Source organism: Lipomyces arxii (assembly GCF_038497795.1).
Source record: "Lipomyces arxii strain Phaff 12-163 unplaced genomic scaffold V1512scaffold_11, whole genome shotgun sequence".
In the NCBI taxonomy this organism is placed as follows: domain Eukaryota; kingdom Fungi; phylum Ascomycota; class Lipomycetes; order Lipomycetales; family Lipomycetaceae; genus Lipomyces; species Lipomyces arxii.
The window spans coordinates 317,088-336,890 of record NW_027117710.1 but is presented as its reverse complement, the minus strand read 5'-3'; the positions used below and the strand labels follow the sequence as shown (position 1 = coordinate 336,890).

The following is a 19,803-nucleotide window of genomic DNA, read 5'->3' as shown; positions in this document are numbered from 1 at the left end:
TTAATGTAGTTAGTTGAATATCAGCACTACGACCTCAAAAGTCAGCGCATTCGAACGTAAAAGATATGAAAATGATCGTGGAGATCTCAGAATGCCGAATATTAAAAAAAGAAAATTTATTGGCTGGATATTGGGTGAGCTATTCAAGTATTCAAGTAGAAGATAGAACTTTGTTTTAAACCTCCCAAACTCTAATTAGTTCACGAGAGTTGAACTGCTAAATGTTAATTAATGAGTTTAATGGTTTATATGAGTAATACTACGTACTAGAACTTGCTAGAAGAGTCTATTACAATCTACATAAGAGTATTATACTGTTAATTAACCTATAAGTGAGACCACATCTCACAATATCTTTCATTGGTACATCTGCGGCTGAAAACGCAGAGGCCGCATCAGTAACATCCGGCAAGCCGGTTTGCTTGATGTCAGCATCCTTCTTCTTGGCATGGTCTTTAGAAGTGGATGCAATCAAGGCAGTTGGTTCCGACACAGAAGGAGAAACAGACTGCTCCTTTGACAGATAGGTCTCCACTGCCTCCTTCCGTACAGTAGGGTACGCCTTGTTCTTTTGGATCTTCTTAGCCATGCGATCCTTTTTCCAGCATCTATCCGACGAGTGGTTTGTCTTGCGACAATGCACACAAGGCGGATAGCGGGCAACTCGTGGTGCGTCACGAGCAACAAGCCCTGCCTGGACAGTGACCTCACCGGTACTTACCATCTCGGCATGACGCTCGAGAATCTGTGCAATGACAGCATCCCACTTAAGGCTCTCGTGCATGCTTGAAGCAGCAGCCTTAATTGCATTGCGGGTGCCAGAGTACTCACCTGGCAACCCATCAAGAACCACACTGATCTTGATCATCTCATGGATCTCAATGCCGAGCTCCTTCAAATCGGCAGCTTGAGATTCAACCAGACGAACAAAACTTTGTGGGTCTTCACCCGAGACAAGCTTCAGAGCGAAGAACTCCTTGATGCTGGTCAAACCCCTGGACTTTTGGTTCTGATTGAACCGCATCTGCAATACCTGCCAGACGTCGTACACACGCTCAAGTCTTTGCAATACCTGCCAGACGTCGTACACACGCTCAAGTCTTTGCAGATCCTGAGACGTGCGATCCTCAATTGTTTTAAACAACAATCGATACGTCTTTCTCTCGTTCTTTTCCAGAACCGCTTGATCAGCGAACTCCGCAGTCAGCTCCTCCATTGGGTTCAGAACAAAACTCAAAAGTCCATGTTCTTCCAACAAGAGCCTCGTGTGGAACGCCCAAGTCTTATAGTTCCTTCCATCGAACTTCACCGTGATCACAGGGTTCGTAGGCAAAAACGAACGAATGTTCGTGAGCATATCAGCATCAATTGGCGTAGACATAGCGGGCTCAGGGCTCATAACCTATTAGAATATGAAGCTCTATAGAAAAACAAAGTAAAAACTTACTTTAAAACAACTACTAATCAAGTAGTAAAGACAGCTATAACAAACTTGATTTTCTGAAATCTAGATAACACTCTCATTGTATTCAGATATGCTTTAAGTCTTCATCCACATTGACAATTATCAAGTTTTAGTCAAGTTTTCTTTGCTAGAACAAGTAGTGATATTATTACTTGTTTGTTATAGCTATCTCCACTGCTTATTTAATAGTTGTATACAAAGTAAGTCGTTACTTTGTTTTGAGTCTAAGAGGTTGGTGGTATAGAGAAAAAAATTTTCGGGTCACTGTATCTCCTAATGTTTCATTCAATTCTTGGGAGAATTCAATAAATATTAGATGACCTGGTTGTGATGGCGGCTAACCGAAGTGCGCCCGGAGGAGCATCCGGAGCCGAAGCTAAGGAGTTTCGGAGCCGCGGTGGCTAGAGGGATAACGGGCGCGCATAGGGTAAGGCGTGCGAGCGCGGGCTCAGGTGATTGGTGCGACAGTAGGTCGCGGGCCCTCAGGCGTGAACATAGCCAATGTGATTGGCTACTCGTCCGAGTAACAGCGTGGCTGTGTACTGTCTGTTATTAATCCTGTTATCTCTGTTTCTAACTTCTCACCCGTAGCTTCGAACGTGAGGAACTATTATAAATAGGGTGCCGGGCACCACGTAGTATTGTTCCTCACGTTCGAGATTTCGTTTAGTACTCTTGAATACATTTATCTATTTATTACTACTTACTACTTCTACGTCGGCGTCTAACACTGGTAAAACAAAATTTTCTCTATTATTTAATAAATATTTGATGATAAAATGAGAACCAGAGAGTTGATGTCTTTTAGTCGTTGGTGCGGCTTCTCGGAATCCTCTCCTGCTACTTCCGAACGCATCATCGAATGGCTGTCCTATATAATCGCTTTAGGTTACTGTTGTGTGTTTGCTACTTTAGTAACCAAGTAAATACACTAGTGAGGTTGGGCTAACTTAACTGAGCTGCATCGGGACGTCATATTCTATACGTTATCTGTTGAATCATTTCTAAAGTTACAAGCTCGCTGTTGAGTCAAATTAAAAACAAGAGTAGCAAGGCACGGATGTAAGTCACTTTATGTATAAGGTCAGACATTTGGGCTGAGTAAACCAAGATCAAGAAAGAAAACTTAACATAACACTAATTCGTGTTGACTCTAAAGCAAAGGCTTGAAATAAACAAGCGTTTAGACAGAATCTAGCTTAAAGAAAAAAAAAAAGGCTCGAGCTTACGCACGCTGCTATTAAAAACGGCGGCCTCAGTTTTGTAGACTTTGCAGCTAATGTCACTGAATCTTGGATCGATAAACTTGAATGAGAACAATGCATACACTGTATGGATATATGTGAAGTCACCAAGAGTAATTCGAAAACTTTGCTTTGTTTTAGTCATGTTTTTTAATATTCTGTTACTTATCTTAGACTATTCCACACTGCAATATCCTATCATCACCGACCAGTACATCATATCAACCAAACCTTCCTTAAACAAAAAACTGCAGGACAAAGCTTTAGTTACTTGAATCGACTTCATCACTTTTACCATTCAAAGATAAAGCTTCTACCAGCTTCACTCGGATTATACCAATCTATTTATTTGAGTTGTCTTTTGTTGACGGCTTCTCGCAACTGGCTAATAGCTTCTTGAGGATCGTTTGCCTTAAAAACGCCTGAACAGTCTTAGTTTATGCATGAGTTAGTCACAATCAACACAATAATTTACCTGTGCCCGCAACAATTACGTTTGCACCTGCGTCCGCTGCAAAGTCAATAGTATTGATACTCAAGCCGCCGTCAACCTCAATATCCAAATCCGGAAACTTCGCCCGTAGCGCCTCGACCTATACCAATTAAAACCGATCAAGTAAATATATGTAGAGGTGAAGTTGATATTACCTTAGGCATGCAATCCATCATAAATTTCTGACCTCCAAATCCGGGCTCAACGGTCCTGAAACAAGTTTAGTGGCTACATAAAATCTTTACCTGTACTAACATAACAAGAACCATATCTAGCTTGGGAACAAGACCATAAACTGCAGATGCCGGTGTCTTTGGCTTAATAGCACAGCCTGCCTTCATTCCAGCAGCGTGGATTTGATCAATTAGAGCCTCAGGATTGCTGGTAGCTTCATAGTGAAAACAATATAGATCTCCGCCAGCTTTAGCAAAGTCACCTACCCATTTTTCAGGCTTCAAAAAAGTTAAGTCGTATGTATAACATTTGTATAATGCGAGCATACCTCCGAAACCATCATATGACAATCAAAAAAGCTCTCTCCCTTTGGCAGCGTACCACGAATACACGTCACTACAGGAGCACCAATTGTAAGATTAGGAACAAAATGACCGTCCATGATATCTATATGAAGCCAGTCTGAACCCGACTTCATCATACGTTTGCATTCAAACTCGAGATTGGCAAAGTCGCCTACACTGATAAGCTCAGATAATCTTAGAATGATTATAACCTACCGGCCAAAATAGAAGGTGCAATCTTTGCTTCAGGCATATTTAAGCAATTGACTAATTGTTATGTGACTCTTAAATAAAGTGCAATACACGCTTGTTCTAGATGTATATATACACGTCGTGACATCGGACGGCTCTAATCCACAGGCCTTTTGGGCTCAAAACCCTAGCCCTCTTACAATACTATTCTGTATTTGTACATTTTACTACATTTTGCACCCCTTAACTTACTTACATCTATATACATTTTACATATACATTCTGACTAAATTTCTATATTTACATAGTATTCTGTAACTACACCTACATTTTTCTACTACTTTGTACTCTACAGTAGCATCTTTGTGTGGTTCAACCAGAGATTAGATTATCGTCGAAAAAGGCTTGTTCAGTCATGATTTACTTACAATCCAACTTTAAACTGAACTTCGTTTTTCTCGTGCAAGTTTGAGCTTGACTTTGACTTCCACTAACTGCATCCACTAAATGCATATAATACGGCTTTCTCGTGTATCTGATGACCTCGGGGTCGCGCTCTATTCACTTCAGATGACCTGTGTCACTCCTCATTATCGATTCCGATATCACTAAACTAGAAAAAAAAAAGCAGAGATAGCTTTAGAATGTGTAGTGCTAATTCTTGGTTCTATATACAACAGCTCAGGACATGCTTTTCAAGAAGTTATCAGTCTTAATTTTTTTTCTCATTTTTGCCCTCCATTCCTTCTTGGCTTTTCTTTCCGGATCTGCATCTAGTTTGCGTTGTTGAGCGTCTGGATCTAACAGATCCCAAAGCCAATCAGGATACTCTTCATCTGCCAAAGCAACGGGATCCTGCCCGCTCTTCAAAATGTTACACCCCCGCAACCGAACACCCTGCGGTACTGATGATCGAGCTGCATTTTTCCCATGTTCATCATCTACTCAAGGTCAGACTTGTCATTCGGTGTTGTTTCTATATTGTATACCTGACAGTGATCTCCGCGCTAAAAACACTTGCTTAGTTTTGCAGAATGACGATCGCAACGCACACTGCATTCCAAGTTTGCCAGAATTTAGCAAATTCATCGCAACGAAAGCAAAAAGTCAAGTGCTCTCTACTGATTGACTCAAATACAGTTCATCCAAGCTAAATACTAGGTTTGAATAGATTTCTAAACAAAGCAGTCGCCAGTCAAAAATATTCCATGAAGTTTTCACGTGACTTTCAAACCTTATAGCTTTCCCACGCAGAAAGATATTTTCTTGTCCCTTAAACTCCCGATATTGCTTCAATACTTATGGATTACCGCGATCAGGCGCTGTTTACTTGTTGGTGAGTTTATATATTGTGTTTAATTGCGTTGCTACTGCTTTTTCCTGTGATGTAACATTTTTTGCTACTTCCAGAAGTGAATTATGAAGACTTTTTTTTATCACCAAGATCTCTGAGGATTTTGCACAGCTTTTATGCTAGCGTTCTACGTTGATATAAATCTAAGCGCTAACGGTTACATAGATTCTGACTTGGGAATAGAAGTATTTTGGTACTGCAGTTTGCTCGCTTTTTAAATCGACAAAGGTAAGTGCCATTTCTTACCTTCCACACTATATGTAAACTTTTTAATTCATAATACAACTGTATTACTATTTTCTTTTAAAATCTCCCTATTCTTTTATACACTATTAATATAAAAAGCAATCGTCCTAACGTGAGTGGTTCAACTAGCGCGACGTCATATGATTTTTCAAAGCCGCTCCCGGGACATGATCAGCAAGTACCTCAACACCGCAATTTTTCCACACCTGATTCATTATCTTATTTACTAGAAATACTAAACAATGGCAACTCCTGCAATGAACTTCACTGCTACAGCGACAATCGCTGCTTATGGCGGTAAGCTAGTTAAGCTTACTCACGAATCCGCTGTGTTGGGTTGTACAATGGCCCTCAATGTTTTCTTTCCTCCTGGTGCATTCGGTCGGGCAGTTCCAAAAGTTCCCGTTCTTTGGCACTTAGCCGGTCTGACTTGCACCGGAGATAACGGTGCAGAGAAAGGTTTTTTCAACTATTGGGCTGCAAAGTACGGTATTGCCGTAGTGTATCCCGATACCTCTCCTCGTAAGCAAGCCAAATTCGATGAAACAAGCCTGAGTATTAATTTATTTAGGAGGCTCTAATCACCCTGGTGAACACGATGCCTATGATTTTGGTTCCGCTGCTGGCTTCTACATCGATGCTACTGCTGAGCCCTGGTCCCAGAACTACAAGATGGAGACATATATCACAAGCGAACTTCCTGCTGCTCTCTATTCGTACTTTCTTGTGCTGGACCAGAGTCGTGTTTCTCTTACAGGTCACTCGATGGGGGGACACGGTGCTTTGACTCTGTTTCTAAAAAATCCCGACAAGTACAAGTCCACATCTGCCTTCGCTCCAATTGCCAATCCGTCCAACTGTCCTTGGGGTGAGAAAGCGTTCGGCGGGTACCTTGCCACTAAAGAAGAGTGGAAACTCCATGATGCCACAGAGCTTATCAAGTGTTACACTGGGCGTGACTTGGATATCTTGATTACTTGCGGCACCGCGGACAATTTTTTAATTGCCGGTCAACTACTCATTGACAATTTCACTGCCGCAGCTAAGGAGGTAGGACGGGAAGATCAAATTAAAGTAAATTATGCTGAAGGTTACGATCACTCGTACTACTTTGTCTCCTCATTCGCGCAAGATCATGTTGAGCATGCTGCCAAGCATCTTGGTGTGCTTTGAATTACAAGAGATGTATGTAAATTCGTTTAGAAACATCTCATTACGAATGTGAAATACTTTCTATTCCCAATCGTAAAATCTAACTCCTTCTAACCTCCCCTACTAGCACAGGGGCTATGCGCTTCGGTTTCTTCGGTTTCTTGCTTGTCCCACTTACATCATTTTCTGCTGATCGCTTCTGTGTTTGCTCATTTGTAAATGAGTTCGCTATCTGTGGTACTGGACTGATAATTGGTGTCCGCTCCGTGTCTGACGTCGGCATGTCTCCATCCTGATCGTCTATTGAAACCGGGGTCGGAGAATAATAGTCGGCGATGTCTCTCACCTCAGAATCAAGTGATTGTGCCGGAGTATAATTACTTTCTGCTTCTTCGTACTTTTCACCCAGCTCACCATCCTCAAACACGACAACAGATGAAAATCCATCTGTCGATGTCATAAACAAAATACGGCCGTCGACGCTCCAAGTCAAGTCTGTAAATGTCGCGTAATGGAGGTTAGACACAACACATAACGGTAGACTTTGTTGAGTATCGTATATATAGACAGAGTCTTGCGTTGCGACGGCGTATACAATCCGATAAGGCAAAGAAAAGGCTTGTTGTTTGCCTGATCCTGTTGGCGGTATATGTGCTGGCGCAGATGTAGGAGGGCACTCCTTATGCTCTTGAGACTCTGACAGTGAAGAAATTTCAAGGCCGTCCACTGAGGAAGAATCAATCGTGATGTGTTGTGTACCTCTCAAGCCTTCGCGCAACCTGTACCTTACAGACGAGCATTTCACAACAATGGCCGGTTTTTTGAGAGCAGGTAGATATACGACCGGGGGTTTGTTGAGTCCAGCCCTGGTATATATATATACCGTATTCGATGTTTCTTCTATACCCGTTGCAGTCGAAATTTTATACTGCCCGGCTGGTGTCAAAAGCAAGCTGCCATCTGGTGAAAATGTAAGTCTACGGAAGAACGAGGTCAGTCCTTCGTTTTGATAGAGCTGCACCATCCTATATCCCAGTTTTGGTGAATCTAACGGTCGCACCGCAGGAAGCGGCAAAGCGGGAGATGGAGACGGAGATCGACGTATGGACGGAGAATTGCCGAATGAAGAACGGCGAGAGTGTGTTGACACTGGCGGATTCATTGGCAACGAAATTGAAGACGGCGTGCCAGGCGTTGAAGCTGTCGGAGAGTCTGCAGTCTGTGACGAAAATGTTGGCGCAGTAGATGCAGAAGTTAAATGATGAGTAGGTGGTGGCAGATCCACATCGATTGCATGACGCAGACTAACCGGGAGTTCTGCTTTAGATATCTTGTGATGCGTACTTAGTGAGAACTGGCCATCTTTAGACTTCAAGGTATAAATATGAATTGTCCGATCAGAACTCTGTGTCGCAACATATTCATTTAAGGGATCCCATGCAACACCTTGAACATAATGACTGTGCTCCGCAATCTGTCTGATACACAGCCCTGTACTTGCGCTATATATGCGAGCAACATTATCCATTGAACCGGCAATTAGGTATTGGGAATCAGGAGACCACGCGAGATCATATATTTCAGCCATTGAGGACCTACACAAGTGTTTAATTCTCCAAGTCTCACGATCGACTGGAGCATCCGGATCATCTCCAAAACCACGAGAAGAATCCACATCTGTAGCCAACTGCCATAAAATAACGTTTCCATCGTCCCCAGCGGATGCTAAAGTAGAACCTATAAAGTGTTAAACTTAAAACTGCTAGCACTGATTTGTATGTACCGTGATAGTCAAATCTAACAACATTTACAGCTTGAGTATGCTTTGTCAAAGTAGACAAATACGTGACTCTAGGAAACAAGCCTTCAGAAGTAAGATCAACACGCCATATCTAAATATTCAGCACTGAACAAGCAGATAATGATCTACTTACGCGCACGTTATTGTCACCTGCCGCAGTAGCGAGTCTACCGTTTGCAGCAGCGGTTGGTTGAAAATTTGCACTGTAAATAGGTTGATTATCTGTGTGCCAGTGCAAAGTAAGAGCGTGTGCTTTCATCTCGTTTTGATCAGGACCAAATCAGAGCTAACTTGGACTTAATTTGAGAGTCTGGTCATGAATGTAAGGAGTAGTTTAGGATGATTATAAAAATAAGGGTATTGTGTAATGCGGCTCACTTTTCCCGTGGTTTTGAGTAGAGCACGTGCAGCACAATATATATATATATATATAAATAGATAAAAAGAAGAGCGGTTTTACAATTTCTTTTACTATTATGATGTTGTTTGTACTTTTTGCTTTAAAAAAAAAAAAAGAGACTTCTAACTGTAGAAAAAAGCAGCAAATCACGAATGGGTCACATATGCATGAGGCTTGCCGCTCATAAAATTGACGCGTCCTATCCACAATATGAACAAGCAAACTGTAAATAAAGTAGCACGTGACAACACTATACTTGGGCTAGGACAGTATGCAGACAGCCGCCAAACTAAACGCGGAGCCGCACGCTTTCTCATGCACTTTCTGCTGCTGCCTTCCTTGGTGCTGCTGCTACTGCTAGGCCCCGTTCCCACACCGTTCTGGACTAAACTCCTGTCAGCCAGAAGCAAAAAAAAAAAAAAGAAAAAAAAGAAAAAAGAAAAAGGCGGTCATTTTTATTGCTTTGCAAACCATAGACTCAACAGTGGCGTCCAGTCGCCGCCGTCGTTCAGAGTTTGAGGAGCAACACAAGTCTGTTCTTCGAACTACAGCTGCATCTCCGTCTTCGCCGACAGTTTCCGCGTCAGAAATAGCCGGCGGTATGTCTTCCCGTATATTTATTTTATGTCGGCGGCTGCTACGATCTCGTCTGCTTGTGATATTTGCACTCTCAGTGTCGTTGTTACTTTTATTTGGAAATCGATCTGCTGCTATTAGTTCAACGGCTTCTGATATCCTGTCGGCATGGACGCAATTGCAGTCTGACGACCAGCCCACGGACAAATTCAGAGAAAGCTTACCAGATGTTCTCATTACAGATATTCGTACGAAGAGTTGTGTGTTAGTGTTGAAGCCGTTGTCAGGTTCATGGTGTGAAATTCAAGATTATAAACGGATAGAAAAAGAGCTCTCGCTTGGTCAATCATGGTTATCGCGATCGTATGTGTTTGTGCGTGAGCAGCCCAAAGCAGATGTGCAACCAATGGATACTGTTGTGCTAGATTTACATATTGGGCCATCGTCGCCATTAGCCGCAATTGCAGACACAAGACCAGCGAGACTTATAGGCCGTGAAGACCTCGAACACATCACGAAGACTTCGGCTGCTGGTCAGGCTGAAGAATCAGATAGTCAAGTTGATGACAAAGGTGACTGGGTGTTGCGATCAAGCAATTTATGGATAAAACTTGGTCATCCGACAGATTTTGCTGTCTCTGATGTTGACGTACTCTACGGAGTTGATGCGGTTGATCCTCGATTTGGCTGGTTTTTAAAGGGAGACAAAACAAACTCTTTGGTTTTTGGTAGTGAAGCACACCCACGCATTACTATTAGGTTCGGTGGAACTCAAGACTATCCCATTCCTCGGCTACGTCTGAATGATCAAAACAAGTTTAAAATTATACAATTAGCAGGTGCGTTGGAATTAACTTGGCGGAACTATATAAGCTTACTATTTACAGATTTGCATTTTTCCACTGGCGTTGGAAGGTGTTTAAATGTCTATCCTGAAGACACGGCAAAAGACTGTCAAGCAGACCCACGTACACTAGCTTTCATTAACCGGGTTCTAGATGACGAGAGGCCAGATTTTGCGGTACTTACAGGTGACGAGATATTTGGTGATGCATCGCCTGATGCTCAGTCTGCCCTGTTAAAGGCTACTGCGCCTTTAATTGAGAGAAAGATCCCGTTTGCAGTAACGTTTGGCAATCATGACGATGAAGGAAACTTGTCGCGGAATGATTTGATGCAAATTGCATCGCAACTACCATACTCAGCATCACAGCCTGGTCCGGAGTTTGCAAAAGGAGTGGGAAATTATTATTTGAATGTGCTGGCAAACAAAGAAGATCATGCCGCGCTGACGCTGTACCTGTTGGATACGCACAAATACTCACCCAATCCAAAGAAAATGCCAGGATATAATTGGATTGATGAGTCACAACTGGAATTTTTGGTTGCGAGTTATCGGCAACTAAGTCCGTTGCGGAGTGAGTATACTACGCCAAAAATGGCATCTACTTCCAACAAGAAGCACATGTCCATGGCATTCTTTCACATCCCTTTGACTGAGTACCGCAATACGTCAAATCCATTTGTTGGGTCTTACCGAGAGCCATCTACAGCGCCGAAATACAACACTGGAGCACGGTCGGTGTTGGAAGAGATTGGGGTGAGTGTTGTAAGTGTTGGCCACGATCATGTGAACGATTTCTGCATGTTTGATAGGTCTTACAGCAATTCTGCTTACTTCAAGCAGCATAAAGCCGAGTTCGACATTGATAAGAACGAGAAGTTGAGGAAGCATAAGCGAGAGCTCGGGCCGGCAACCAATCTTGAGGATGATCATGGGATCTGGCTCTGTCATGGAGGTGGAGCTGGTTTAGGTGGGTATGGAGGCTATGGCGGATACATACGGCGGCTTAGACTTTTTGAGATTGATACCAATGAGGCAAGTATCGTGACATGGAAACGACTTGAGTACGGGACCGAGCGTGAGCTGCTGGGTAGAGTGGATCTACAGAAATTGGTGGAGAACGGAAAAGTTAAGGTATAAAGTTTTTCATCGCTATTGTATGCAGACCCGCTTACGCTTACTGGATAGAATTGATGAACAAATTGTATAATATTAGCTAATTCGATAAGATAAACGTAACGAAATAATTTTGAAGAGAAAAACACTGTACAAAGTTAATTGTTAAAACATGTTAAGTTGGGTTGCTTTGCGCTCTATGAACGATATCGCGCCCCAGCAAATTACACATAACCACGCAGTTTCGATGAATTTCAACTTATTATAGACGCGTGACACTCTTAGCCAGTTTTTTTTATTTTTTTTTATTTTTTTTTATTTTTTTTTCCTATATGTTTTATTGCAATTCTTAAAATCGAAATTTAAGACTAGTTTTTTAGGCTTGACAAGTTCGGAGTCACAAGGCTTACTTACAACAATTTATTTAGCTGATCAGGTTGACGCGGTGGCGGGCAATTTGACAATTAGACCCAAATTAGCAACTTGAAAAAACTCTGACCCAAGCTAAGCTAAGCTAAATAAAATATGCCTCATTAATACAATTCGCATAAAATAATTGAGCCACATGATAATGCTACACAACCATAGTGCTTATATTCAAAAATACCTGTATATTTAATACATTTAATCATAATTCGTAACATAAATTAGCCATATATCCCTATAAAAATGAAATCATTGACAACGCTAATAGAACTTGTATCACAGAGCAAACACAAAATGGGTGGAAGCCAGTCTAAAGTAACTTTTTTTGACGCGCTTCTAGAACTTCGGTCAAGTAAAACGATAACGAACCACGTTCCCCAACTTCTAAACAGACGTACAATAATCTTTTGACAAAAGCAAAAAAAAAAAAACACAAGGAGAACCAAAGCAACCGAAAACATGCGATAACGAGGTGAGTAACAAACCATGCTGATGATAATATGAAACAAATCAAAAACAGCCACAAGAGTTAGAGGCTTCGAATTCCAACTCGATTCTGCTCGAACTAGAAACACGAGATTAGCCTAGCCTTGATCAATGGGAATAGAGTGTACAAACTTACATCAAAGACAGAAACAACGCCCCGCAGAAACGGCTCGCCAATGACCCATAAACCGCCTAAATCGGCCTCTACAAGTGGTCCAACACAGTATCCTGAAGTATCTTTGACCTTTCCAAGAGACACATCTATGAACGGGAACAGCCAGCCAGAATGTTCGATATGAACTTTAGGGTCTTCGTAGCACGGATAAGACCAGAACCCGTTGGCGAGCGGCTGAGACCCGGAGATGGCGTTGTAAAACATACGCACATCTTCAACCGGGGCAAGAATGAACGGCGAACTAATATCAATGACGCCCTGAATGTTGTCGAGAACAGTATTTCCATCAATCATTAAAGATTTAAATAGAATTTGCCAAAATCCATAGGTCTTGACTGGCGACCAAAGTGGGTCGTCATGCTGCATGGCCATACCGCCTAACGAAAGATAGGCGCCAGTCTCTGGGTCATCCTTCTTGAACTCGATGCCAAACATCGAACGTCCCAGAGCACGGTTCAACATAGCCTCCTCGAAGAAGTGGGGTACTGTAGTTTGAGAGAGAGTAGAATGAGCAAGGCCGAGCATGCCTCCAGATGGATCAAGAGTTTTCACTGACGCTCGTGGAGGAGTGCAATGGGCAAAACTGACGGTGAATTGCTTGTCTCCAAACATCAAGTTGTCTTTGGATGAAGTACAGTCTCTGAAGACGCTCTGCAGATTAGTGATGTACGACTCTGATTTGTCACTCCAATAGGCGGTACCCCTTACTGAGGTTGTACTATCTATCCAGAAATCAGAAGACGTCATGTCAATGTCGAATTGAATCTTCTGAGCTGGTTTGCCAATCTCAACCTCTGAAAACCAGGACCCATCAGAGCCAATTGGGGCTAATTTATCGCTAATAGGCAATGCTTTGCGCACAACGCGGTTTCCTTGAAGTTCACGTTTAGTGTGTGCGTATCGCTCCAGCGAAGTAGAGAGAATTTCCTGAAATCTGTTCAAATCTGCAATAGAATCTGGAGAGTAGACTCTGCCACCTCTTCTTTTGATATCTAACCGAGCTACAGCTGGAGCATCGAATGCATCGTTTCCATAGTAAGGTACGAAGGCCGAAACGTTGACAATGAGTGTCACAAGAACGAGCAGCAGTAACTTCATTCTTATTTTACCACACTGACTACCAGAAGCAAAAATGAAGAAGTAACGACTGTATCAGATGAAGAAATATAAATGAGGGCGACGACGGGATCTAAGAAGTAAAATGGCTGCAGCAGTCAACGTCCGGGACTCCAAAAGAACAGTGGCTGCACGTGGTTTCGGACCCGGCACTAACTGTTCACATCGTTTGGACCTGCCACCATACACTAAACCCTTGTTCCTGTAAGCACACGGCTTTAGGGTTCAGTGGCGGACGGTACGCGAAACTTTGTTTGTCATGTCACAAAATTCTTGCTAAACCGACGCATATGCAGGAACGGATCGCCGCCATCTTATCGCTCACTGAACTCTGCCAACATGATTGCGTCGATGTGACCGAGAGCCCATCGACGGACATATGCGCTAGCCAGTTCACTTGTATAATTAATATATATACACTACTGCCTCAAAATTATAGTTGATCTATGTCGTATGCTCTTGCTACGATTTCTCAAAGTAATCCAAGATAATATCTCAATGCACCTTGCTTCTATGGCACTTCTACCGTGAACAGTAATATCACGTCACTTTTAATGAATACATCATCGGCTTCCATTGCATTACTCGTACTAACTTGCAAGTCAAATCGAGTCTCCCAATCAGAAACATCCCAAGTCAAGCCTTGGGTCGAAATAACTGCGGGTCCACTGACGGGTATAATGCCACAAGTCGGCCCCAAAACACTTCTCGGCGTAAATAATTTGCTTGTTCCTGCCCCTATCAAAAATGTAAGAGAATCATCAGACAGTAGAGTAACCTCTCGTCTATCTTGTTCCAGTCCGTACTCGTGCACAAAAAGAGAATGAATAGAGTGGAACGCCTGGTCTACACGGCCCCCTGTACCTCCTAATGCCACAACCCCAATCCGATTGCCGTTGCTCGTACGTTTCCCGAGCTTGGTGTCAACGATTAGTAGGCACTTGCCGAAATCCGTAGAATCCTGATCACTTGAGTGATACACAGTGACTCCTAGATTTTCATAATACGTGCGGACATCGACCTTTAATGAGTCCAAGTCACCAGCAATAAAGTCTGGAAGCTACTTTGGTGTCAGACTCGGGTTTTTATTTTCATATATTGCTCAGCGCGTACGTATTTCACCCTCGACATTTCATCCAATGCACTATACAATCTATTGGCCCCACCATCGGCACATGCAACCACAGCCGCTGATCACGTTAAATAATGTTTATTACAATCCAGCACAACCACTTACCGTTCTTCCAGACCCGGTCAAGCATGTCTATGTCACCAATTGGCTGGTTCAGAATAATTAGCGCATACGGTTCACCATGATGGTCTTTGATGTCGTCGGATGGTAGCATCATCCATGCCCTATCAACAGTCTTCGCATTCGTGAGGTCGTCTTCTGTAATTGGCATCGCGTGTGCATGTGTAGCTTTAGTAGTATACAACGATTAATATTACTTACTGTCATGGGATTGTGAACAGCCCTAACCCATTCATTGCTGTCCTCGTCCAAGTAATTTCTGTTACGTATAATATAGTAAAATAGGACCAGACCATACAATTACAGAAAACAGTGTCATAGTTGGCTTCATTAAAATAAAATATTACAATGCTATTATTATCATTTTGTCCAATTGCTTGAGCTCATTTACCCATCCATTTAAATCCATGCATGTCCTTAATGCCCAGAATACCATACAACGTGATACCAAAACGCCTTCCCCATAAAACGGAACCTTTGCTGAACCAATCGAATCATTGAGCAAGCATTTCTAACTGTTCAATGAGACGATTTTGCCAATCCTTTGCAAATGCTGGAGATATCCGCAGCAAAGCAGCTTCGGGATCTTCATACGTCATGCCCACAATCTCAAGACATTGCGATCGAATAGCCGGATCGTTGCAGTTTATCTGATCAATCTAAAAGAAAATATTAGCAACAAAGTCAAGTCAACTTATGTAACATAAACTTACTGTCCATCCTCGGAGCGATACAGACATTCTCACACTCATATTTTCTTTTGTTCTAATATCAACAGCAGTAGAGATGTCATCATCCGATGGAACAGGCGAAATCTCCGGTAACATTGAAGCATATTCAGAAGTTAGTGCGGCCACGTCATCAGCTAAAGAGAGCGATGGAAAAGAGTAAGGTGATGGAGGCGAGGATGCCGGCGTTACAGCCTCTAGCAGTGGTGAGGAGATTCGCGTAACTAAACTCATCTAATACGTGGACGTGTAGTTTATTTAGATGATAGAAAGTAGTTGTGGACATCCACTTGGTATTATACTGTTCAGAAGATGGCTGACACTAAATGCCGTACGATCCACGTAATTCAGCGGAGTTATTATTGACGTGGCCTTGCCCAAAAATTTCGATCCACACCAATTGTGCGGCTCAAAAATGCGATCGGCAGCGATTGCTATTCAGACAGTTGTCTCACCTTGATCGCTTCCCCAAGTTCATCATATAACCCTAACCTTAAAATTTGCAAGGCCTTCTCGTCGTAATCGCGATTATTAGATGTTTTATTTTACAAAGCTAACTCTACTGACTATTTCTCTCATAGTTCAGCACGTACCTCTTAATACGCTGACGTTCCTCCTGTTCAACCTTTTGCTTCATCCGGGTAGATACGGCGATCGCTGAGTCGTCTGGAACAGCAACCGTGTGGACCTGTTAATCGCTTTTAGTATCTTATCTCAAATCTAATTAACTGTTCCGTACCTGTTGTCGCTTTCCGCGTTTTGTCAATACTCTGAATTGCATGCTTGGTTTAGGCCCTGTATGTGCAACCAACTCGTGATTTTCGTCTTCACTTTGTCGTCTACCGGTCATGTTGACAATCGAATATTTCTGCTGCTTCATCATCGGCAACGGAACATCGAATGTTGCAAGTTTCTCAAATTTGCGAGACTCTAAACTCTCGGCAAGCATCTTAGAAAACTCACGATCAAACTCCTCATCCACAACCGGTTCTTTCGACCTCCCATGGTCTTCTTCAGCTTCCTCCTCTTCTTCCTTTTCTTCTCCGTCGTCTTCATCCGACCCTGAATCAGACTCAGAGGTAGATTCTGAAGCAGAATTGGAAGCAGAATCTGAAGCGGACTCTACCTTCTGTTCAGCCGCCGTAGCAAGTTCCTCATCTTCTTCCTCTTCCGCTTCCTCTTCCTCTTCGTCTCCATCATTTACCAGCTCGCGCTCTTCTTCGCCCTCCCGACTCTGTCCGACATTCAACTCCACGTCTTTATATGCTTCAGCCATAGCTTTCGTCACTTGCTCCGCCGCCTCATCCAGATTCTTGCAAACTTTCATCTCTGGTCGCAAACTCTGTAACAAATCGTGCACGTCAAACTCCACTTCCATAGGCAGTGGTGTCCGCTTCGTAAACGCATAGTATTGAAAGACCGTCAAGAACAGGTTAAGCTTCTTCCTGACCGCTCCTTGATCAAAATATGACCCGCATGTTTCTAATATGCTGCAAACTAGTCGGATTCGGAAGTAATCGTCCGGTACATCAAGCGGGATGTATATCCCTGGCTGCGGACGGCCGTTCTCATGACCATAACCGACCATGGTGTAGAGCGTGTCAAATATCGTCTTCGAGTCTACCAGTCTGTAATTGTACATCTCGCCTAAAAACCTGGCTTGTGCAATCCTTTGCTGATTATACTTAAACATATTCAGCTCTAGCCCAACACGTATTGACTCTAAGATTGAGTCGACGAGCTGTACAATGAAATCCTGATGATATTTCACCAAACTCCCAGCCATCACAGCCATCAAATGTATGTTCCCGTACTTGACTTTCCAGATTTTGGCAAAAGCCTTATCAATAGCCCTTTTAGTTTCAAGATCTTCCCAGTGCAGTTTGCGCAATTGGGTCAGCACGTGTGGGTAGCTTTCGTTGTTTAGATCAACATAAATGAGCTTCCGTATGTACTGCTCAATGACCGACCGCTCCTTTTGTGCAATAGCTGGTCGATTCGGTGGATTCACAAAGTAAAATGCGTTCTCAAGCATTACACGTTCACGAGCATCCATATTTTGCGATGTTTTTTTCTTCCATAAAACCTGTAATATTTGTTCCATCGAAGCCTGGGTTTCTTCATTTCGCAGTAAAAATCTACCACATGATTCAAGCAAATTTGAAAGCGTTTCAATCTCTGATCTGCCAAACCGATCCAACAATAACTTAATACAATTAAATGAAACATGTGTAGGCACAACGTTAAACTTGACAAGTTCCCCAATGTATCGAATATTCCGAGCTCGCGCTTCAATCACTCCTCGACCCGGAATACCAGATCCGCTTATGGTTTTACTGCGCAAAAGTGATCTGAATTCTTTCTGGAGATACTCCACCATTGTATTCCCAATATCAGGAATGTTACGGTTTAGCGTAGCGATCAGTCGAGCATAAAAGGGAATCAAATCTTGCCTTGTTTTTGGAACAGCTTGCAGAGCACGCAGCAGTCTGTTCTGTGATGCTCTTGAATTCAGAAAGCAAAAGTCAATCGCAATTTGGTCTACCACCTCGCGCGTCGCCATTTCTTGGAGACGAAGCGTTACTAAGTCAACCTGTGCTCCTATGCTTTGGTTTGGAATTGCTAACGATTCGTCTTTTTCATCATTTTCAACAAAGGCGGTGTCGTCCAGTAAGATATCATCGGTCTCAAAATCCTCATCAATCAATTCGGAGCTTGACGGTTTGCTTTCTACCTTATCTGATTCCTTTTTCTTGCCAACTTCAAAAAATTCTTGAGGCACGCGCAATCGCAAGTCCACCAGATCTTCATAGAACTTTTTTTGATCTTCATCTTCCCAGATACCGACATTCCCATTCTCCCCGTTTACTGTAGAGCCTCCTCTACTAAATGTGAATGACGCACCGGACCCAACTTGGTCCTTTACATCATCGTCGAGAAGAATTGGCATATTTTCATCAAGCGCGTCTGCAAGTATTTGGGTATTTGCAATCATACGCTCCTCCAATTTCATAATCTTTTCAAACTCGGCCTTTCTGTCCTCTAAAATTTTTCCTGATCGCATATATGCTGCATCATTTCTTTTCTCCTGTTCCTTAATAGAACGGTGCTGCTTAACTAAAAAGACTGATAAGCTGAAAAAGTATGATTTAAACACACTGCAGAATTGTTCTCTTAGCTTTTCGCTCATGACTCCCTCGATACCTTCGATGTGTACGACAGCAGCCGCGTTCTGGCCCGTGTTAATAATGGCTCCATCTTCATTAAGCTGCTGCCGTTCGCTTTTCTTTTTTGAAACTCCGAGAATCTCCGTTCCAAAACTTTTAACAAAAGCAGATGCAAGTGGTAAATATAAATATTCCTTGGTGTCGGTTCCAAGCAGCTCACGCAAAACTTCTAGTGGTATTGGTTCACCAGTCAGTTCATGGCGAGCGTGTGGGTGTGAAGATTTGCGAAACTGTGGCTTGCTTTCGGCAGTTTCATCTGCTACAAGACGCGCGTCTTCGCTCGTGCGAGCAATACCGCAGAGCCAGAACTCGGTCAACAGCCGTAACAAACCACGCTGGCGAGTAATTCTTGAATTTTCTTCTTTATCGCGCTGCTCAGTTGTCAAAGAAGCCAGGTGCGGTAGATTTGGTCCACCAAAGCCACGCAGTAAATACAACATCAAAGTCGGAGTGAAAGCTTTGTTGAATCGCTGATGGAGAGCTGAAATGAGTTCAACAGCAGCCCATATGTCATTCGCCAACCGACATTTCGACAAACCTTCTGCCGCTGCGCTGATTATCTCGGACAAGTATTTCTCCAGTGATAGTGTGCTAACTTCCTTAAGCAATGCTGACTTACTGTCGGCATTGATAGATGTACGCAGTCGTTTAATGAATGCCGTATTCTTCTTCAAACTCGAATCAAGTGACGACGACACCTTAAAAAGATCTAAAACAATCAAAATCAGCTGTTCGCTATTTTACAGTTAAACTACCAGTTTGTCCATTCCATGCCGCGGTATTCAATTTCAGTAGCAGCGCTCGCCGTTCTCGGCAGCTGTCTTCATCACTAGGCTGCTGCGATCTGGTTAAAATGATACACTCGTTCAAGTCAATTCTCTGAATACCTGTGTCATAGTAGCAGTTTTAAGTGTCGTGTATGACTAAAACGACCGCTCTGTCGTATAAATAATATATTTTGTTCAAGCAGCTGCCACTTCTGAGCAGAAGAA

At 42.8% G+C, this 19,803-nt stretch overlaps 9 protein-coding genes across 9 annotated transcripts; 2 read left to right on the top strand and 7 right to left on the bottom strand.

Moving 5' to 3' along the window:
* Nucleotides 1-3,054: 3,054 nt before the first annotated feature.
* On the bottom strand, nucleotides 3,055-3,973 carry V1512DRAFT_209470 (Ribulose-phosphate 3-epimerase-like protein; the record flags this gene model as incomplete). Its single annotated transcript, XM_066913470.1, has 6 exons — nucleotides 3,055-3,131; nucleotides 3,185-3,302; nucleotides 3,358-3,412; nucleotides 3,458-3,654; nucleotides 3,705-3,892; nucleotides 3,937-3,973. The coding sequence occupies 6 exons, from the start codon at nucleotides 3,971-3,973 to the stop codon at nucleotides 3,055-3,057; spliced, it is 672 nt and encodes a 223-aa protein (XP_066770836.1).
* A 129-nt stretch (nucleotides 3,974-4,102) lies between these two features.
* Nucleotides 4,103-5,101, bottom strand: V1512DRAFT_264769 (mitochondrial 54S ribosomal protein mL54). The gene is made up of 2 exons (XM_066916754.1): nucleotides 4,902-5,101; nucleotides 4,103-4,853 (listed from the first exon to the last, which is right to left on the bottom strand). The coding sequence occupies exons 1-2, from the start codon at nucleotides 4,999-5,001 to the stop codon at nucleotides 4,594-4,596; spliced, it is 360 nt and encodes a 119-aa protein (XP_066770835.1). The 5' UTR covers nucleotides 5,002-5,101; the 3' UTR covers nucleotides 4,103-4,593.
* Nucleotides 5,102-5,647: 546 nt separating this feature from the next.
* On the top strand, nucleotides 5,648-6,755 carry V1512DRAFT_291999 (Alpha/Beta hydrolase protein). The gene is made up of 2 exons (XM_066918279.1): nucleotides 5,648-6,034; nucleotides 6,084-6,755. Exons 1-2 carry the CDS (start codon nucleotides 5,755-5,757, stop codon nucleotides 6,683-6,685), a joined length of 882 nt encoding a protein of 293 aa, XP_066770834.1. The 5' UTR covers nucleotides 5,648-5,754; the 3' UTR covers nucleotides 6,686-6,755.
* Nucleotides 6,588-8,921, bottom strand: V1512DRAFT_227209 (WD40-repeat-containing domain protein). Its single transcript, XM_066913871.1, has 3 exons — nucleotides 8,599-8,921; nucleotides 8,448-8,556; nucleotides 6,588-8,401 (listed from the first exon to the last, which is right to left on the bottom strand). The coding sequence occupies exons 1-3, from the start codon at nucleotides 8,722-8,724 to the stop codon at nucleotides 6,765-6,767; spliced, it is 1,872 nt and encodes a 623-aa protein (XP_066770833.1). The 5' UTR covers nucleotides 8,725-8,921; the 3' UTR covers nucleotides 6,588-6,764.
* A 259-nt stretch (nucleotides 8,922-9,180) lies between these two features.
* Nucleotides 9,181-11,951, top strand: V1512DRAFT_34328 (Metallo-dependent phosphatase-like protein). The gene is made up of 3 exons (XM_066918350.1): nucleotides 9,181-10,280; nucleotides 10,329-11,419; nucleotides 11,474-11,951. Exons 1-3 carry the CDS (start codon nucleotides 9,467-9,469, stop codon nucleotides 11,477-11,479), a joined length of 1,911 nt encoding a protein of 636 aa, XP_066770832.1. The 5' UTR covers nucleotides 9,181-9,466; the 3' UTR covers nucleotides 11,480-11,951.
* Nucleotides 11,952-11,992: 41 nt separating this feature from the next.
* On the bottom strand, nucleotides 11,993-13,690 carry V1512DRAFT_264759 (aspartic peptidase domain-containing protein). Its single transcript, XM_066916753.1, has 2 exons — nucleotides 12,450-13,690; nucleotides 11,993-12,392 (listed from the first exon to the last, which is right to left on the bottom strand). Exons 1-2 carry the CDS (start codon nucleotides 13,584-13,586, stop codon nucleotides 12,357-12,359), a joined length of 1,173 nt encoding a protein of 390 aa, XP_066770831.1. The 5' UTR covers nucleotides 13,587-13,690; the 3' UTR covers nucleotides 11,993-12,356.
* On the bottom strand, nucleotides 13,691-15,084 carry V1512DRAFT_264756 (thiamine pyrophosphokinase). Its single transcript, XM_066916752.1, has 3 exons — nucleotides 14,842-15,084; nucleotides 14,718-14,794; nucleotides 13,691-14,664 (listed from the first exon to the last, which is right to left on the bottom strand). The coding sequence occupies exons 1-3, from the start codon at nucleotides 15,005-15,007 to the stop codon at nucleotides 14,116-14,118; spliced, it is 792 nt and encodes a 263-aa protein (XP_066770830.1). The 5' UTR covers nucleotides 15,008-15,084; the 3' UTR covers nucleotides 13,691-14,115.
* Nucleotides 15,085-15,126: 42 nt separating this feature from the next.
* Nucleotides 15,127-16,099, bottom strand: V1512DRAFT_34195 (uncharacterized protein). The gene is made up of 2 exons (XM_066918349.1): nucleotides 15,570-16,099; nucleotides 15,127-15,515 (listed from the first exon to the last, which is right to left on the bottom strand). The coding sequence occupies exons 1-2, from the start codon at nucleotides 15,816-15,818 to the stop codon at nucleotides 15,351-15,353; spliced, it is 414 nt and encodes a 137-aa protein (XP_066770829.1). The 5' UTR covers nucleotides 15,819-16,099; the 3' UTR covers nucleotides 15,127-15,350.
* Nucleotide 16,100: 1 nt separating this feature from the next.
* V1512DRAFT_34194 (armadillo-type protein) lies at nucleotides 16,101-19,796 on the bottom strand. Its single transcript, XM_066918348.1, has 4 exons — nucleotides 19,699-19,796; nucleotides 19,567-19,648; nucleotides 16,324-19,520; nucleotides 16,101-16,272 (listed from the first exon to the last, which is right to left on the bottom strand). The coding sequence occupies exons 1-4, from the start codon at nucleotides 19,705-19,707 to the stop codon at nucleotides 16,144-16,146; spliced, it is 3,417 nt and encodes a 1,138-aa protein (XP_066770828.1). The 5' UTR covers nucleotides 19,708-19,796; the 3' UTR covers nucleotides 16,101-16,143.
* Between the last annotated feature and the right edge of the window lie 7 nt (nucleotides 19,797-19,803).

What these genes read in the sequence shown, in the direction of transcription:
- V1512DRAFT_264769 (XM_066916754.1), bottom strand. Translation starts at nt 5,001, where the DNA reads ATGAATTTGCTAAATTCTGGCAAACTTGGAATGCAGTGTGCGTTGCGA. An exon ending in AGCGCGGAGATCACTGTCAG is followed by an intron (nt 4,854 to 4,901) that starts GTATACAATATA and finishes GACCTTGAGTAG; the next exon opens with ATGATGAACATGGGAAAAAT.
- V1512DRAFT_291999 (XM_066918279.1), top strand. Translation starts at nt 5,755, where the DNA reads ATGGCAACTCCTGCAATGAACTTCACTGCTACAGCGACAATCGCTGCT. An exon ending in GTATCCCGATACCTCTCCTC is followed by an intron (nt 6,035 to 6,083) that starts GTAAGCAAGCCA and finishes TAATTTATTTAG; the next exon opens with GAGGCTCTAATCACCCTGGT.
- V1512DRAFT_227209 (XM_066913871.1), bottom strand. Translation starts at nt 8,724, where the DNA reads ATGAAAGCACACGCTCTTACTTTGCACTGGCACACAGATAATCAACCT. An exon ending in CAGGTGACAATAACGTGCGC is followed by an intron (nt 8,557 to 8,598) that starts GTAAGTAGATCA and finishes CTGAATATTTAG; the next exon opens with ATATGGCGTGTTGATCTTAC. An exon ending in TGTTAGATTTGACTATCACG is followed by an intron (nt 8,402 to 8,447) that starts GTACATACAAAT and finishes AACACTTTATAG; the next exon opens with GTTCTACTTTAGCATCCGCT.
- V1512DRAFT_34328 (XM_066918350.1), top strand. Translation starts at nt 9,467, where the DNA reads ATGTCTTCCCGTATATTTATTTTATGTCGGCGGCTGCTACGATCTCGT. An exon ending in TAAAATTATACAATTAGCAG is followed by an intron (nt 10,281 to 10,328) that starts GTGCGTTGGAAT and finishes TACTATTTACAG; the next exon opens with ATTTGCATTTTTCCACTGGC.
- V1512DRAFT_264759 (XM_066916753.1), bottom strand. Translation starts at nt 13,586, where the DNA reads ATGAAGTTACTGCTGCTCGTTCTTGTGACACTCATTGTCAACGTTTCG. An exon ending in GCGTTGTTTCTGTCTTTGAT is followed by an intron (nt 12,393 to 12,449) that starts GTAAGTTTGTAC and finishes TCGTGTTTCTAG; the next exon opens with TTCGAGCAGAATCGAGTTGG.
- V1512DRAFT_264756 (XM_066916752.1), bottom strand. Translation starts at nt 15,007, where the DNA reads ATGCCAATTACAGAAGACGACCTCACGAATGCGAAGACTGTTGATAGG. An exon ending in TGACCGGGTCTGGAAGAACG is followed by an intron (nt 14,795 to 14,841) that starts GTAAGTGGTTGT and finishes TAACGTGATCAG; the next exon opens with CGGCTGTGGTTGCATGTGCC. An exon ending in AAATGTCGAGGGTGAAATAC is followed by an intron (nt 14,665 to 14,717) that starts GTACGCGCTGAG and finishes ACACCAAAGTAG; the next exon opens with CTTCCAGACTTTATTGCTGG.
- V1512DRAFT_34195 (XM_066918349.1), bottom strand. Translation starts at nt 15,818, where the DNA reads ATGAGTTTAGTTACGCGAATCTCCTCACCACTGCTAGAGGCTGTAACG. An exon ending in TATCGCTCCGAGGATGGACA is followed by an intron (nt 15,516 to 15,569) that starts GTAAGTTTATGT and finishes ATTTTCTTTTAG; the next exon opens with ATTGATCAGATAAACTGCAA.
- V1512DRAFT_34194 (XM_066918348.1), bottom strand. An exon ending in GGCATGGAATGGACAAACTG is followed by an intron (nt 19,521 to 19,566) that starts GTAGTTTAACTG and finishes TGATTGTTTTAG; the next exon opens with ATCTTTTTAAGGTGTCGTCG. An exon ending in AACGCGGAAAGCGACAACAG is followed by an intron (nt 16,273 to 16,323) that starts GTACGGAACAGT and finishes AGCGATTAACAG; the next exon opens with GTCCACACGGTTGCTGTTCC.